Consider the following 12,122-nt stretch of genomic DNA (forward strand, 5'->3'; position numbering starts at 1 on the left):
CCCATGGTCAATGGACACCTCAATTGCACTTTGAGGTACGTTGTGGTGGTGAGAGAGAGATCTGGGCCGAATGCGTTAGCGCTGACAACGTTGTGGTAGACACGGGGCACTGCAGTAATAGGCCGCACCGTTCACTGGAGTGAGCAGCCTCTCGCGATCAACCCACCTGCCAAGGTGGCAGGGCGGGCGCGCTGCTTATCCAGTGTCCGTACAGCACTCAACGTTACAGATGCCAAGCCGAGTCTAGCTGCCTGATACACCACAGCTTTCGCTCTCTAACCAGGTTCAACAGTAGTTAAACAGCAGCTAGCTTTTTCCTGTGCGCTGTAACTGAGGTCTGTGTCGGATGGCATGCCATATCCCATTGTAAAGGAGCCTTTCTGTCTTTTTTACGAGAGCGAAGAAGTAAAGGCTATTCACAGCACGCTTAATAGCTCATCGGCGGCCAACAGCACCCTGCAAAACAATGTATCGAGCGTGTGCGTGAAGCCTGAGGTTCATTTGGCCTTTAACTGACCGTGATGATCCAACACCTCTACACCGCCGCAACTGAGACATACCTCGCGGTCTCACGATAGTAGAGGGCTAGGAAAGAACTTGGACAACGCCTAACCTACCATTAACAGTGCAATACGATAGCATTACAGATCCCTCTCGTGTAAGTGCCCCTGTTTATGAACAGAGAGTCATAGATTGTGGGGAGTCCTCATACCACTACTGGTGCAGCGGTTGAGCAATGGATCGCCGCACCGGCAGATGGCTGTGCTTGTGAGACGCTGGGGCTTGTGAGATGCAGAGTGCTGTTCCCAAACTCGCGTCATGCTCATTTTTGCACAGGCAGTGTTTCGTGAGGCTGTCTATCTCTCCACGAATCAGCTGATGCACAGTGCTGCGGTGGGAAGGTGGAAATCGCATTGAATTTATTAGAATTTCAATGCTGCCTGACATGGCGTACAGGCTGCCCACAACCCGGTGGGCAGGTTGCCACCTCTCTTTCGTGACGTGGACGAGAGCCGGCTTTTCTTGTGAATGGGACGTCTAGTGCTAGCACATTGAAAGCATTCCCGATGCACCAACATGCCGGTCACCCCCGGTGTAATCCACTCTGTGCTTTATGTATGGGAATTTTGGGGCTACACCTTCAGTCACCAAATTCTGGTTTGCCTGAAGGGCTCGATGAGCGCGCGCTCTTTCGTTATAAATTCTTGCTATCTTCCACCTCTTACTATCCGACCGCAATCTTACTGCATTGATAAAAATCAACGCATTTCTGATGTCAAGATACCCAATCTCACTGCAATTTAGATGGTGCCCTTATCGCTGATGACTGTATTTATCATTCTTCTACGCACTCAATGTTCTTCATTCTACTCATAGTCGCTAAATAGTGTTCGCTGTTCTCAAGAACAGAGAACACATAGACCACATAATCCGCCATGCAAGAACTTAAGTACCACCCTGGCCGTTTTCTATCTCCTAATAGCACATTTTACCTACCACATCAAAAAACCATCTTTTTGGGGTTATAAGGTGAGCTTTATCTGATTCTCCTAACATCGACCTCACAACTACCTTGCCCTGCATCAATTTATTTTCTACATTAACTAGCAGTATACTCTGAATGTATTCATGATTAACACGTTGTAACATACGAGTAGGAGCACATGGACTTAGACTTCGAAGTAAGTATAACAAATCGACTGCGCTTAAACGTCACAGCAGTCAAATGTCGCTTTAAATCCTGTGCTACGGACCATTCGAGATCTCTTAACATAGGTGCCCCATGCACATATTATACCAAGAACAGAAATAACTCCTACAGCACTGTTTCGTGTGTGGTCGGCATAAGCGGCAAAAGTGTCGGTGTTTGGCAGCAATTACAAATGCTGCCTGGTGTCATTATGCTTTCTTCTCGACATTTTTTGCTTACAATGTGGGCACATGGGAATAAAGATCTCCAGTTGGTTGAAATTATTCCGGAGCCCTCCACTGCAGCACCTCTTTCTTCTCTCACTCCCTCCTTTATCCCTTCCCTTACGGCACGGTTCAGGTGTGTACCGAGATCTGTGACAGATACTGCACCATTTTCGTGCTGAAAAAAAAAACACTTTTCAAGAACAGCTGTAGGACAAGCTTCAGAGTCATGTTGGTTAACTCTTCAGATATTGCAAATGACCCATCACGTGGCCTTGTTTTCTGCGGTTCTCATTGTATAATGTGCTAGGCTCCTTAATGGCACACTACCAAATATTGCCGGAATAGTAGTGGCCTGAGCCTTGGTGCTACAGAACCCCAGCCTGAACGTATGCCGTCTTACCGCTCATCTCCTCGCCTAGGTCGATGCGGCAGAAGAGGAAGACGAGCGAAGGCCGCATTCCGGCAATCGGAGCCATCTTCCGCAGTAGGGTACATGCTGGCAAGCACCCACGCCGCAAGGAGAGACGCAGACGCCTGCGAATGAGGAAACACAAGTTTGAACAAAGAGCCGTGCACAAACGGCACTCTTTCGCAGCAGTCGCTGCTGTTTATATGTTGTAGGCATGTTCGCCGTCAGTGCGACCAGAATTAGTACCACGCAGCAGCTTCTGTGCATAAACGCAACTATCGCAGTTTAGACATCTTTCTCTTCCCTTCACACCGAGCTGCATCTCCTAGAGATCTATCTTGAGAAATCCATTTAATACAAACCTTTAATTCCTATCAGACAAGCGCTGGGAAAACAAACTCACCAGCAGCTCTAACAAGCTTTCGCATTATATTTGCGCAAAGATGTATCATTTCTCCCACCAGTCTACATGTATGCATGAACACTCTGGAAACCTCACTCCTGAAACCTCACTCTGGAAACCAGAAACCTCACTCTGGAAACCTCTGGAAACCTCACTCCTAGCCTGGCCAATGGTGGCGCGAGACACAGCGGCAGGGTGAGAGAGAGTTTGTACTGCGGACATCTATGTGGGTGCATGCGCACCTGCTTTGCCACAAAGTGACAAACAGATGTGGCGTGCCCTGTATATGAAGGACGTTTACAAAAATTGGTCAGCCCGCGCTGCAGTTCTAGCTTCAAAGAAGAGTGCACAAAATGAAAACACCTAAAGAGCTGCACTCACATTTCACATTTCAAAATACCATAATTGTCGGTGAATTGTTTGGAGTAAACGGCACTAAGTACAATAGAAACAATGAAAATATCTCTTTGGTACACTTTGCATTTCTAAAGGACACAGCGTAGAGCCACTAAACTATATTTTGTGGTGTTTGAGAAGTGACACGCATGCCACATCATTTCTCGTAGCACTACTTCTATCAGGCTTTCACTTAACAGCTTTGAATCATGGCTCATGACAATGCCTCCTCTAGTATGCTCATGAAGAAGCAAGCGTCAGCAGCATGGAGACTGGGGATCTTTAACTTTTTTTTGGAAATCATGCTAGAGAAACAAACCTCACTCACAAAACAGACACACTGAAAAGCCTTCTGCTATTGGCCAGACTCACAAGCTACTTCCACCCGATAGGTGAAATTTTCTGCAAATCCAGAACCCGAGAGACGAACTAAGTGACAGTGGTTTGGAAGCTGCCAGCCCACTGCTCAAAGGCTTCACGCAACAGCACGTTGCTGCGAATCATCGTCTCTTGCTGTCAGTGCGTAACAATATACTTTAAATAGCTTGCCTCGCTCTGGAGCGAGATGTTCTGACGGATCGCTGCGTCGTAGTGATCGTGCACTTTCTCCAGGGAGCTGGCCTTGTCCTCCAGGAACTTGTTTTGCGCCTGCAGTCTATGAAAAAAATAGAAGGAACTCATTTAAGAAAAAGAAAGGAAGCGTTGAGACCCCCCTCCCCCACCTCTACGTCCAGAAGCAAAACAGAGCATGAAAGCTAAACTCATTCATTGCATTTTTCTTCAGACTACACCTCGCTTAAGCAGGAGGCTCTGATGCCGATGCTAATGCTACTCTCGTAACTACCATCAGAGGCACTCACCATAGCTATGTGATTTCTCAAGTGCCGTAAAAAAACAGAGGTTATAAATAGGCAGGTTTGCCTTAACTGCTTGCTCCAGCACAAAAGGATTCAGGTATTGTACGCTACCATTGAGCAAAATTATGCGATTACTTTTTAGCAGATTTTTTTTTAAACAGTCAATGAAAAATTAATTTATGAGCTGCGATTTCACCAGTGTTTCTTTAAAAAACTGGCATATATTTATGCCTTTGTAATGGCAGATACACACAAAACATCTGGTTGATATCACTCTACGCTCCGTTCTTCACCAGACGACTCGCTTTATACAGAGTTTCGGTAGGGAACCAGCGTCCACATTAATGAGGTATGACTACAGCTGGAAATGCCTAAGAATTAAGGGTGTGCGAATAGTCGAAAGTTCGAATATGAATATGCATGGGGGTACATTCCAAAGCAACTCAGGGTATAAGGAATACCGTAGTGAAGAGCTGCGGAAATTTCGACCACCTGGGGATCTTTAACGTGTTGCAGACATCACGCAGTACATGGGCCCCCACAATTTCACCTCCATCAAAATTCGACCTCTGCAACCAGGATCGAACCTGCGTCTTTTGGGTCAGCAGCCTTGACTACTGAGCCACTGCGGCGGCCTATATTGCACGCGGCATTGCATCCCTCGCACCTCCGAACTGCGTGTTACAGCAGGCATAGCCACAATTGGAAGTCCCCCTCTCACTTGACAGAAAAGCAGCCTGGCCGTTTCATAGCTGCGGCTTCTAAATTTTGCCCCTAGCCCGTGGCGACGGCGGCTGTCTGCCGTGCATTCATTCCTATGACATTTCTTCTGGCCCCTTCAAATGTGAATAATGAGGTTTTATTAGCACTAATGATATGTTTAGTTGACAGTGATGTGCCAATTTATGGATTTCGTTTTGTTACTCCTTTTGCATGACCACATTGCAGGTCTCATACTGTTCTAATGAAGTAGTGTCAAGTGTCTAATCACTGATCAAGTAGTGTATATTTCCATGCTTATGTTTTCTTTTCGCATGTTGTCCTGAATCCGTAGTGTTTGATTTACTTCAGTTGCAAAGACAATCCAATATTTTGAAAAAAAAAGAATTAGGGCAATGACATTTGCCTGTATGTCTTTTGTGAAATATTGTTTCATACTGAACAGATATTAGATATCTGAAGCAGTTCTTGCTCCGTATCCAGAAATTTCAATATTCGCACACTCCCTACAAAGAATGAAGAGGAAAATGAAAACTCATACATGAAAAGGAAGTGAAAATAATCCACTGCACAAAAAGAATGCCCAGAAAGAAAGCCAGAAGCCAAAAAATCCGTACTGTGCCAGGCTGTCCTGCAGAGCGGCGATGGAGTGGCTCTGCTCAGAGTTCTTTGCCTGGAGTCCCTGGATTCGCTCGTTCAGGCTTTTGATCTGCTTGTCTACACGTGGAAACGAAAGCACAGAGTAAGGACTGAATTTATTCATCTTTATTTTCAATACCCTCTAGCAAGCACCATGGCTTATAAGGGGAGAGGGGAAAAAAAGGCAAAGAAAAGGACAAAATTTTGCAGTTGAAAGCATACCATATTAATAAAGGAAAACCGTTTCATGATTGCACAGTATGCAAGGAATCATTTGTTTGCAACCAACGTTACTAGAATAAGCAGGAGAAATCACAACCGCACATCTAGAAGCAGTTTTTGCCACCCCCGCTCTCCATTTCCACTACAAACTCTGCGGCGGAAGTTGTACTTCTCAGCGGCGTCTGATCGAGTGCCCCTGGAAGATATGGTTTTGCAATACGTGGCCCAGAGTTTCGTCCAGTGAGCGTAACCCAGGGGTCGACTCTCGTACTAGCACCACAGCAACAGTACACAATGAAGACCTTCGCATCGTAACATTCAGCCAGCCACACGAGAGCGCCACTATCCTTGTTTCTTTCTAGCCTTGCCTCTCCCTGTTAAGGTCTGGCTTAATGGTGTCACTTGGTCTAATTCTTGAAATACGCCGCTCCTGGCACAAGAATGTGGGTAGCACAGCCGTCTTGGTCATGGTGTCAGTGCTTACAGTGATATAAACTTCCATTGAAACGGTCTTAAGGTAGTAGTCCCTGAGATTTCCGTAGTGCATGCTAAGTAACATAAAACCACGCAGTCCTACGCTTCACCTGGCACTCAGAATAACAGTTGCCTGGACATAAACATGCTTACCCTTGTTCTGCACGCTCAGGTGGGTGTAGCAGAAGAGGACGACGAGCAAAGGCCACAGGACAGTGGGGCGAGGCACACTGCGGTAGCGGTTGACCTCTCCGGTCGGGCATATGCTGGACAAAAACCGGGACAAGCAACTTGGAAACCTGCGCACACGGAACACAGGCTCAGACGAAGAGGCGCGCGCCAACGTTGCTCTTTGCAAGTTGACGTGGTCTGTCCTAAAGGACACTGCAAGTGCGGGCACAGTTGGCACCGTAATATTCGCAACCAAAGAAATGCGAACATGAGAACTAGAAAAGAAAACGCAAAAACACAAGCAATTCCTCCAACAAAAAATACAAACGAAATTCATTAACACATCTGAAGGGCATACTTCCCGCCTTCAAAATGATATCAACCTACGCTAGAATTGATCTTCTCCCGACTATGATCTCGTTTTCCTGTTCATGTCATAATTGCATTGTTCGTATTTCACTAGTTGCTGATAATGCAAGTCCTCAGCACAAAGACGCGAGAACATCAGCTCTGTCATCCTTCCCCTGCCTTCACAGTCAGCTACATCTCCAACCGAAATTTCGTTCAAAACATTAAGCGCACCGGTAAGACCAGCTTTCTTGCTCCAAAAAATAGCTGCGAAAATAAATTGGCAAAACCAGTGCAAGTCATGATTGAGGATATAGCACGCCCATGCTTTGGAACATTACAAATTAGAAAAATTCAATCGCATTATACGTATATAACGGCAAACTTTGTGCAGTGTAATTGACATTTGAGGGGAATCTTGAATAAACTTCAAATTATAATCAAGATAGCCAAGACGGTTTACTCCGACCACAAGCGGTAGCCCCGCACCCAGGAAAAGGATGAGCAGCAGTATACGCAGGTGAGAAGGATGAAGTTGCATACCCCGGTCCTAATATGCTATAGAATGAGCAGTTGTTTCAGGGTGAAAAACATTGTGCCTAGCAAGCAACAATCTTATTTTGAAACACCTTGATCAAACACACAAGACAGACAGGATGTGATGTGAAAGTCGAAGAGATGAAAACTGTAGCATTTTTTTTTTCTGGTGTAAGGTGTGGCACCAATACTTCCACGATAGTGCCGCGCTATAAAAATTTTTCTCAGGGATGAGAGAACCGAAAAACGCGTCTCAAAAATCGCATGACACCACACCAAACAAATCTTCCATGTCTAATTTGCCCCCCTTTGCAATAGACAGGACAGGATAACTGCAGGTGAACGAACAGCAGCATGGCAGGCTCATTTTTTAGAACGGCATTAAGATAAGATCCTCCATATGAAAATCAAGAAAAAAAGATAGTTTTCTTTTGCTCGTCTGCATGTATATTGCGTATCGTGTTCCCTTACTCCAGTGACGCTAATGGGTGGGACCAATCAAAACAGCCTATTTGAGCACGTCGCGAAACATTCAGGAGAAGCCCTGCCAATACAACGCCCTGGGAGAAACGTGTGGAGGAAATCACGTGGTTTTTCTCAATAGGGAGGCCATCTGGTCCGAGCGCAGCTTAGCAACGGCGTCATAGTTGCTATTTACAAACAGGGCGGCAGCAGCAGTCTGCGCCGTAACATTAGAGCTGCGGCGTAGGCGTTCTTTCATTAACTACTTGAGCGTCTGTTCTTGGTCGTGCTCACAGGTTGACGTCGACAACGTTCACTACTGTGGTTATGTTGACAAAAAATAATCCAATGGATTCATTAGGTGCAATAAATTGACCTTCATTGTCAGTAGTGGCGATTGCAAGTAAACAGAGGTACTATGCAGTGACATTACAAGCTAGTATTTCACCAAGCTTAGAAAATTAGTGCCTAGAGCTGCATGTAGCTCTGTACGTTAAACATGAAACACACGCTGAATAGTGCACAACGCTGTGAAACATACTGGAGCAACTCAGTGCGCCTAAACTTCTACGAGGAGTCTGAAAAACTAGGGTCATATATATTATGCACTAAACTAGACCTGTGGATGTGAAACATGCTATGTTGCCATGCTACAAAGGGTGGATTTATAGGTTATTCTTAAGGAGTGGGGGAGTGCGGCTGTCTTATTTGGAACATTTATTTCTTGGACTTTTTTTGTTGAGCAAAAAGGGTACAGCACGGTTTTCCTATGTAAAAATTCAGGCTATGCGAGGAGGGCGACACCCCCACCCGATACATTCTCTCCTGCCGATCTACTGTAGGCACTTCGGCCCTCTCAATTTCTGTAACCTCTCTGAGTGGCTCTTGGAGTTGTGAATCAAAAGTAATTGGTGCGGACACCATTATGAACGCATTATGACACTAAAATTTGCATTCAGGGTCAAGAACTCAACTTTTTAGTGTAATTTCCCATCCTCACTGCTGAATCACAAAACATTCGTGGCAGGGCCAGCCACACAAGAACATGCTATGAAGATAAATATTATTCATGCCCAAAAACAAAATACCGCAGGATTTTTCTTGTCCTCACTGCTGCAGGAGACGCACTGTTGACACAACCAGCTGCCCAAACATACGAAATGGAGGTGGATTACAACATTCAACAACAAGAGCAGCATCAACAGACAGGTTGAACACTAAGCTTGGATGTGAACATGCATGGCAGCATTGTTCACGACTCAGCCGAAAGCAGAAGCGTGCACACTCATTCAGCATAAAACTCAGAGGGTTGTGCTATCCACCAGTGTGTGTAATTCACCTATGGACGGTATGTGGGCCACATTTATGCGAACATACGACCCGACATTCGACACCAAAAACCTTGCTCAGGATCTCATGCATGAAGCTCTAAATTCATTCTAGCAAAAAAAGATTTTTTTTACAACCTGATGAGCACATTTGAAACCTGTCCACTCAAAAATCTTTATGCTCTCAAATACAGTGTTGCAGAGGGCCATTTAAATATAAGCCTCGTGTCAGCAAGCTGGACACGGAAAGCTTCCAGGGTAGCCATGTACTACAATTTTTCAGGAAGCATAAGTTTAAGGGCAGTACTTTATACTGCATTAAGGTGGGATAGTTTGTTCGGAAGCATTATGAAATGCACAGGACGATCCAAGACACATAAAAGGAAGGAAAGTTCTATTTCAGTGGGGCCATTTGTGAGAGTTCGTATCAAAAAATAGAGAGAACCTAGACAGGCATGCTTTTCAAAATGTATGCTAGATATGGTTTTCTCCTGCCATTATTTGCCGGCAGCTGTGTATACACAATTTCACTGATCTAAAATTTTGTGCACTGCACCTCGTCCAGTGAAATTAACCTTCTAGCCCTTAGATTGACACGAGACCACGATGAACCGGATGCAAGTATACCACTATATTTTGCGAAGTGCAGCCTGCAAGGAATCCAGAGACATGCACGCACCTCCACCATCGCAAAACGGCGCAGGCAAAAGCGGCGAAAGACACTGCGTACCATGAGGGCTACGGCAATGAGTGAAAGCGGAAGTTCCTTCCTGCGTTTCCGCTTACCGCAGCTGCGATCAGTGCCTTGAGCGAATGCTATTTGATTATGATCATGCAAGTGCTGTCTGTTTCGTTCGAATAAGACAGCGGGGATTATGTGGAGATGACGCGGCAAAGAGCAGTAACTGGAAGCAGACGAATGTCTTGTGCGAATATTTACGAGGTCTCCCGTACATAAACAACGGCCACAAAATCAAGCCCCATTCGCACCTGGGTCTCTTTAGTCTAGCTCCTTCGCTGGGTTTCAAACAAGAGCTCGCCCAGACAACATGGAGCCTGGCTAATTTCCGGCTTCAAAAAATGTCACATGACGGCCTTTATTTTAATTTTTCCTTCCTCTATGACCTTCACAGAAAGCCAGGGGACGGCCTCTCCTCTGAACATAGAGGAAGGAAAGAACTAAGGAAAGGCAGTTACGTCACGTGCTTTGAAGCCGCTCCCCCCCCCCCACTTGGCTGCTGTGTCGGCGCCCATGCGCAAGCGTAGCAGGCAAAGCAGCAGATGACGCCGCTGCGCCCAGTGTTACTATTGGCAGGAGCGTTGGTGAAAGACTTCCAGAAGTCCACGCTTTCCTTGCAAAAGCACGACATCCGGCACACTTCTTGGCATGCAGCAGGGATAGCGAGGGCCTCTCCTGAGCTTTCCTTTCTTCATGACTCTAAATTTTCCTTCCTCCATGGGTGAGGAAAAATTTAGAGAGGGGAGAAATCATGTGACATTTTTGGAAGCCCGAAACGAGCTTGGCGCCATGTTGTCAGGGCGCACTCAGACTGCAGTGCAAATAGCGGTCGGTTTCTTTGTGGCTATTGTTCATGTCCGGAAGACCTCAGAAATATTCGTGCGAAACATTCGACTTCTACCAATTTTTGCCCTTTGCCGCGTCGTCTCCACGTCATCCCCACTCTCTTTCTCGAAAGAAACAGTCCGGCCTTGCATGGTCACAATCAAGTAGCATTCGGCAAAGGCACTTATAGCAACTGCTGTAAACCCTGGAAGGAACATTCACTTTCAGTTATTGCAGTGGCCACCATGGTACACACTGTCTTTCGTTGCTTTTGCTTGCGTTGTTTCGCGAGGGCGCCCTTAGGGTCCTTGCAGGCTGCACTTGGCGAAATATACTGGCATATTACATCCAGTTCGTCGTAGACGCGGGTTAATCGCCAGGATAGAAGGTTAATTTCACCAGCAGAAGTGAAGGGTGAAAAATTTTAGTTCAGTGAAATTGCGTATAAATGCAGAGGTGCTGCAGTGAAATTGGGTATAAATGCACAGCTGCTGCCACAGGCAGCATGGGCGTATGTGAATATCGAGAATTGGGCCTAGACTAAATATGTTTATTGCTGTATATTTAATTAATTAATTTGTTCCACTTAATTTTTATCAATATTTAAAACATAACTACTTTAAAACGTAACCGCTATTCTGCTTTTGTGAGTTTTATTGTGTTCGCAATTTCTCAAAGCGCGATTGAGCTGTCCACTGACCCAGGGAGCCAGTTATGCACCCTTCCTTTCATCAAAATTGTCGGAGTCTAGAACGTTGCCAACGACAACGAACAATTAATGAACGCCGACGGCCTAAACGTCAGTGCCGCGTTTACATCAGGAGTTTTTAGAAAAGATAGCTGAAGAGTAAATTCCCAAATGTGGCATAGCAGGCAATTTTTCACCCGCCTCGGTGGCTGGTTAAGGTGCTCCTCTACCGAGCCGGAGAACCCGGGGTCGAACCCGATCGCGGCGGCCGCGTTTCGATGGAGGCAGAACGCAAAGGGCGCCCGTGTGCTGTGCGACGTCAGAGCACGCTAAAGATCCCCAGGTGGTCGAAATTATTCCGGAGACTACGGCACCTCTTTCTTTCCTTCACTCCCACCTTCCTTCCCTTATGGCGTGGCTCAGGTGTCCACCGAGATTTGAGAGACTGATACTGCGCCATTTCCTTCCCCAAAAACCAATTTTCCAATTTTCCAGGCAAGTTTGCAAAAGAAACGCCAGCAGGCTAATTTACACTGGCGCCTTACCTCCGAACTGCAACAGCAGCAGGGAGCACCTCCTCGCAAGGCAGACACGGGGCGAAGAACAGCCGCCATAGCAGGTTGTCCCCGGCCCATGGCATCAACTGCACGGAGTCCAGGATTCCAAAGACAGGATCCACGTAATTGATGCTCTCGATAAAGACCTCGCTGACCTCTATCCGGCACCGTGGAATATTCCAGCGGAGCCAGCGCACGAACGTTCTGCGTCTTCGAGACTGCACGAGATTCGCCAGAGTGGCGCGCGTGTCACAGTGCAGTCTTCTTTTCCTTCGCCAGAGAAGCGCATCGTTTTCCTTTTCTCGCAGCACCTATTTTTACAGTTTTATTAAACACCTCGTCAGTACAGTATAAAACGTTAATTAAGTACAAACTTTAATATTTTGTAGTGAAAAAATTTTGTTCACTAGGTGGTGTTCAATCTGAACGA

General features: G+C 46.1%; 1 protein-coding gene across 1 annotated transcript in view; it reads right to left on the reverse strand.

The window, feature by feature from the left end:
- LOC149354383 (uncharacterized) overlaps window positions 1-11,932 on the reverse strand; it is a 37,756-nt gene extending 25,824 nt beyond the window's left edge. The window contains exons 1-5 of the mRNA XM_089577497.1: window positions 11,681-11,932; window positions 6,191-6,336; window positions 5,320-5,419; window positions 3,675-3,780; window positions 2,318-2,451 (exon numbers count right to left, since the gene is read on the reverse strand). Coding sequence (XP_089433623.1) covers window positions 2,318-2,451; window positions 3,675-3,780; window positions 5,320-5,419; window positions 6,191-6,336; window positions 11,681-11,775 — 581 coding nt within the window. The 5' untranslated portion in view covers window positions 11,776-11,932. The remainder of the gene's footprint in view (window positions 1-2,317; window positions 2,452-3,674; window positions 3,781-5,319; window positions 5,420-6,190; window positions 6,337-11,680) is intronic.
- Window positions 11,933-12,122: the final 190 nt, after the last annotated feature.

Source organism: Amblyomma mixtum, chromosome 3 (assembly GCF_055824585.1).
Source record: "Amblyomma mixtum isolate Tamu chromosome 3, ASM5582458v1, whole genome shotgun sequence".
NCBI classification, from domain to species: domain Eukaryota; kingdom Metazoa; phylum Arthropoda; class Arachnida; order Ixodida; family Ixodidae; genus Amblyomma; species Amblyomma mixtum.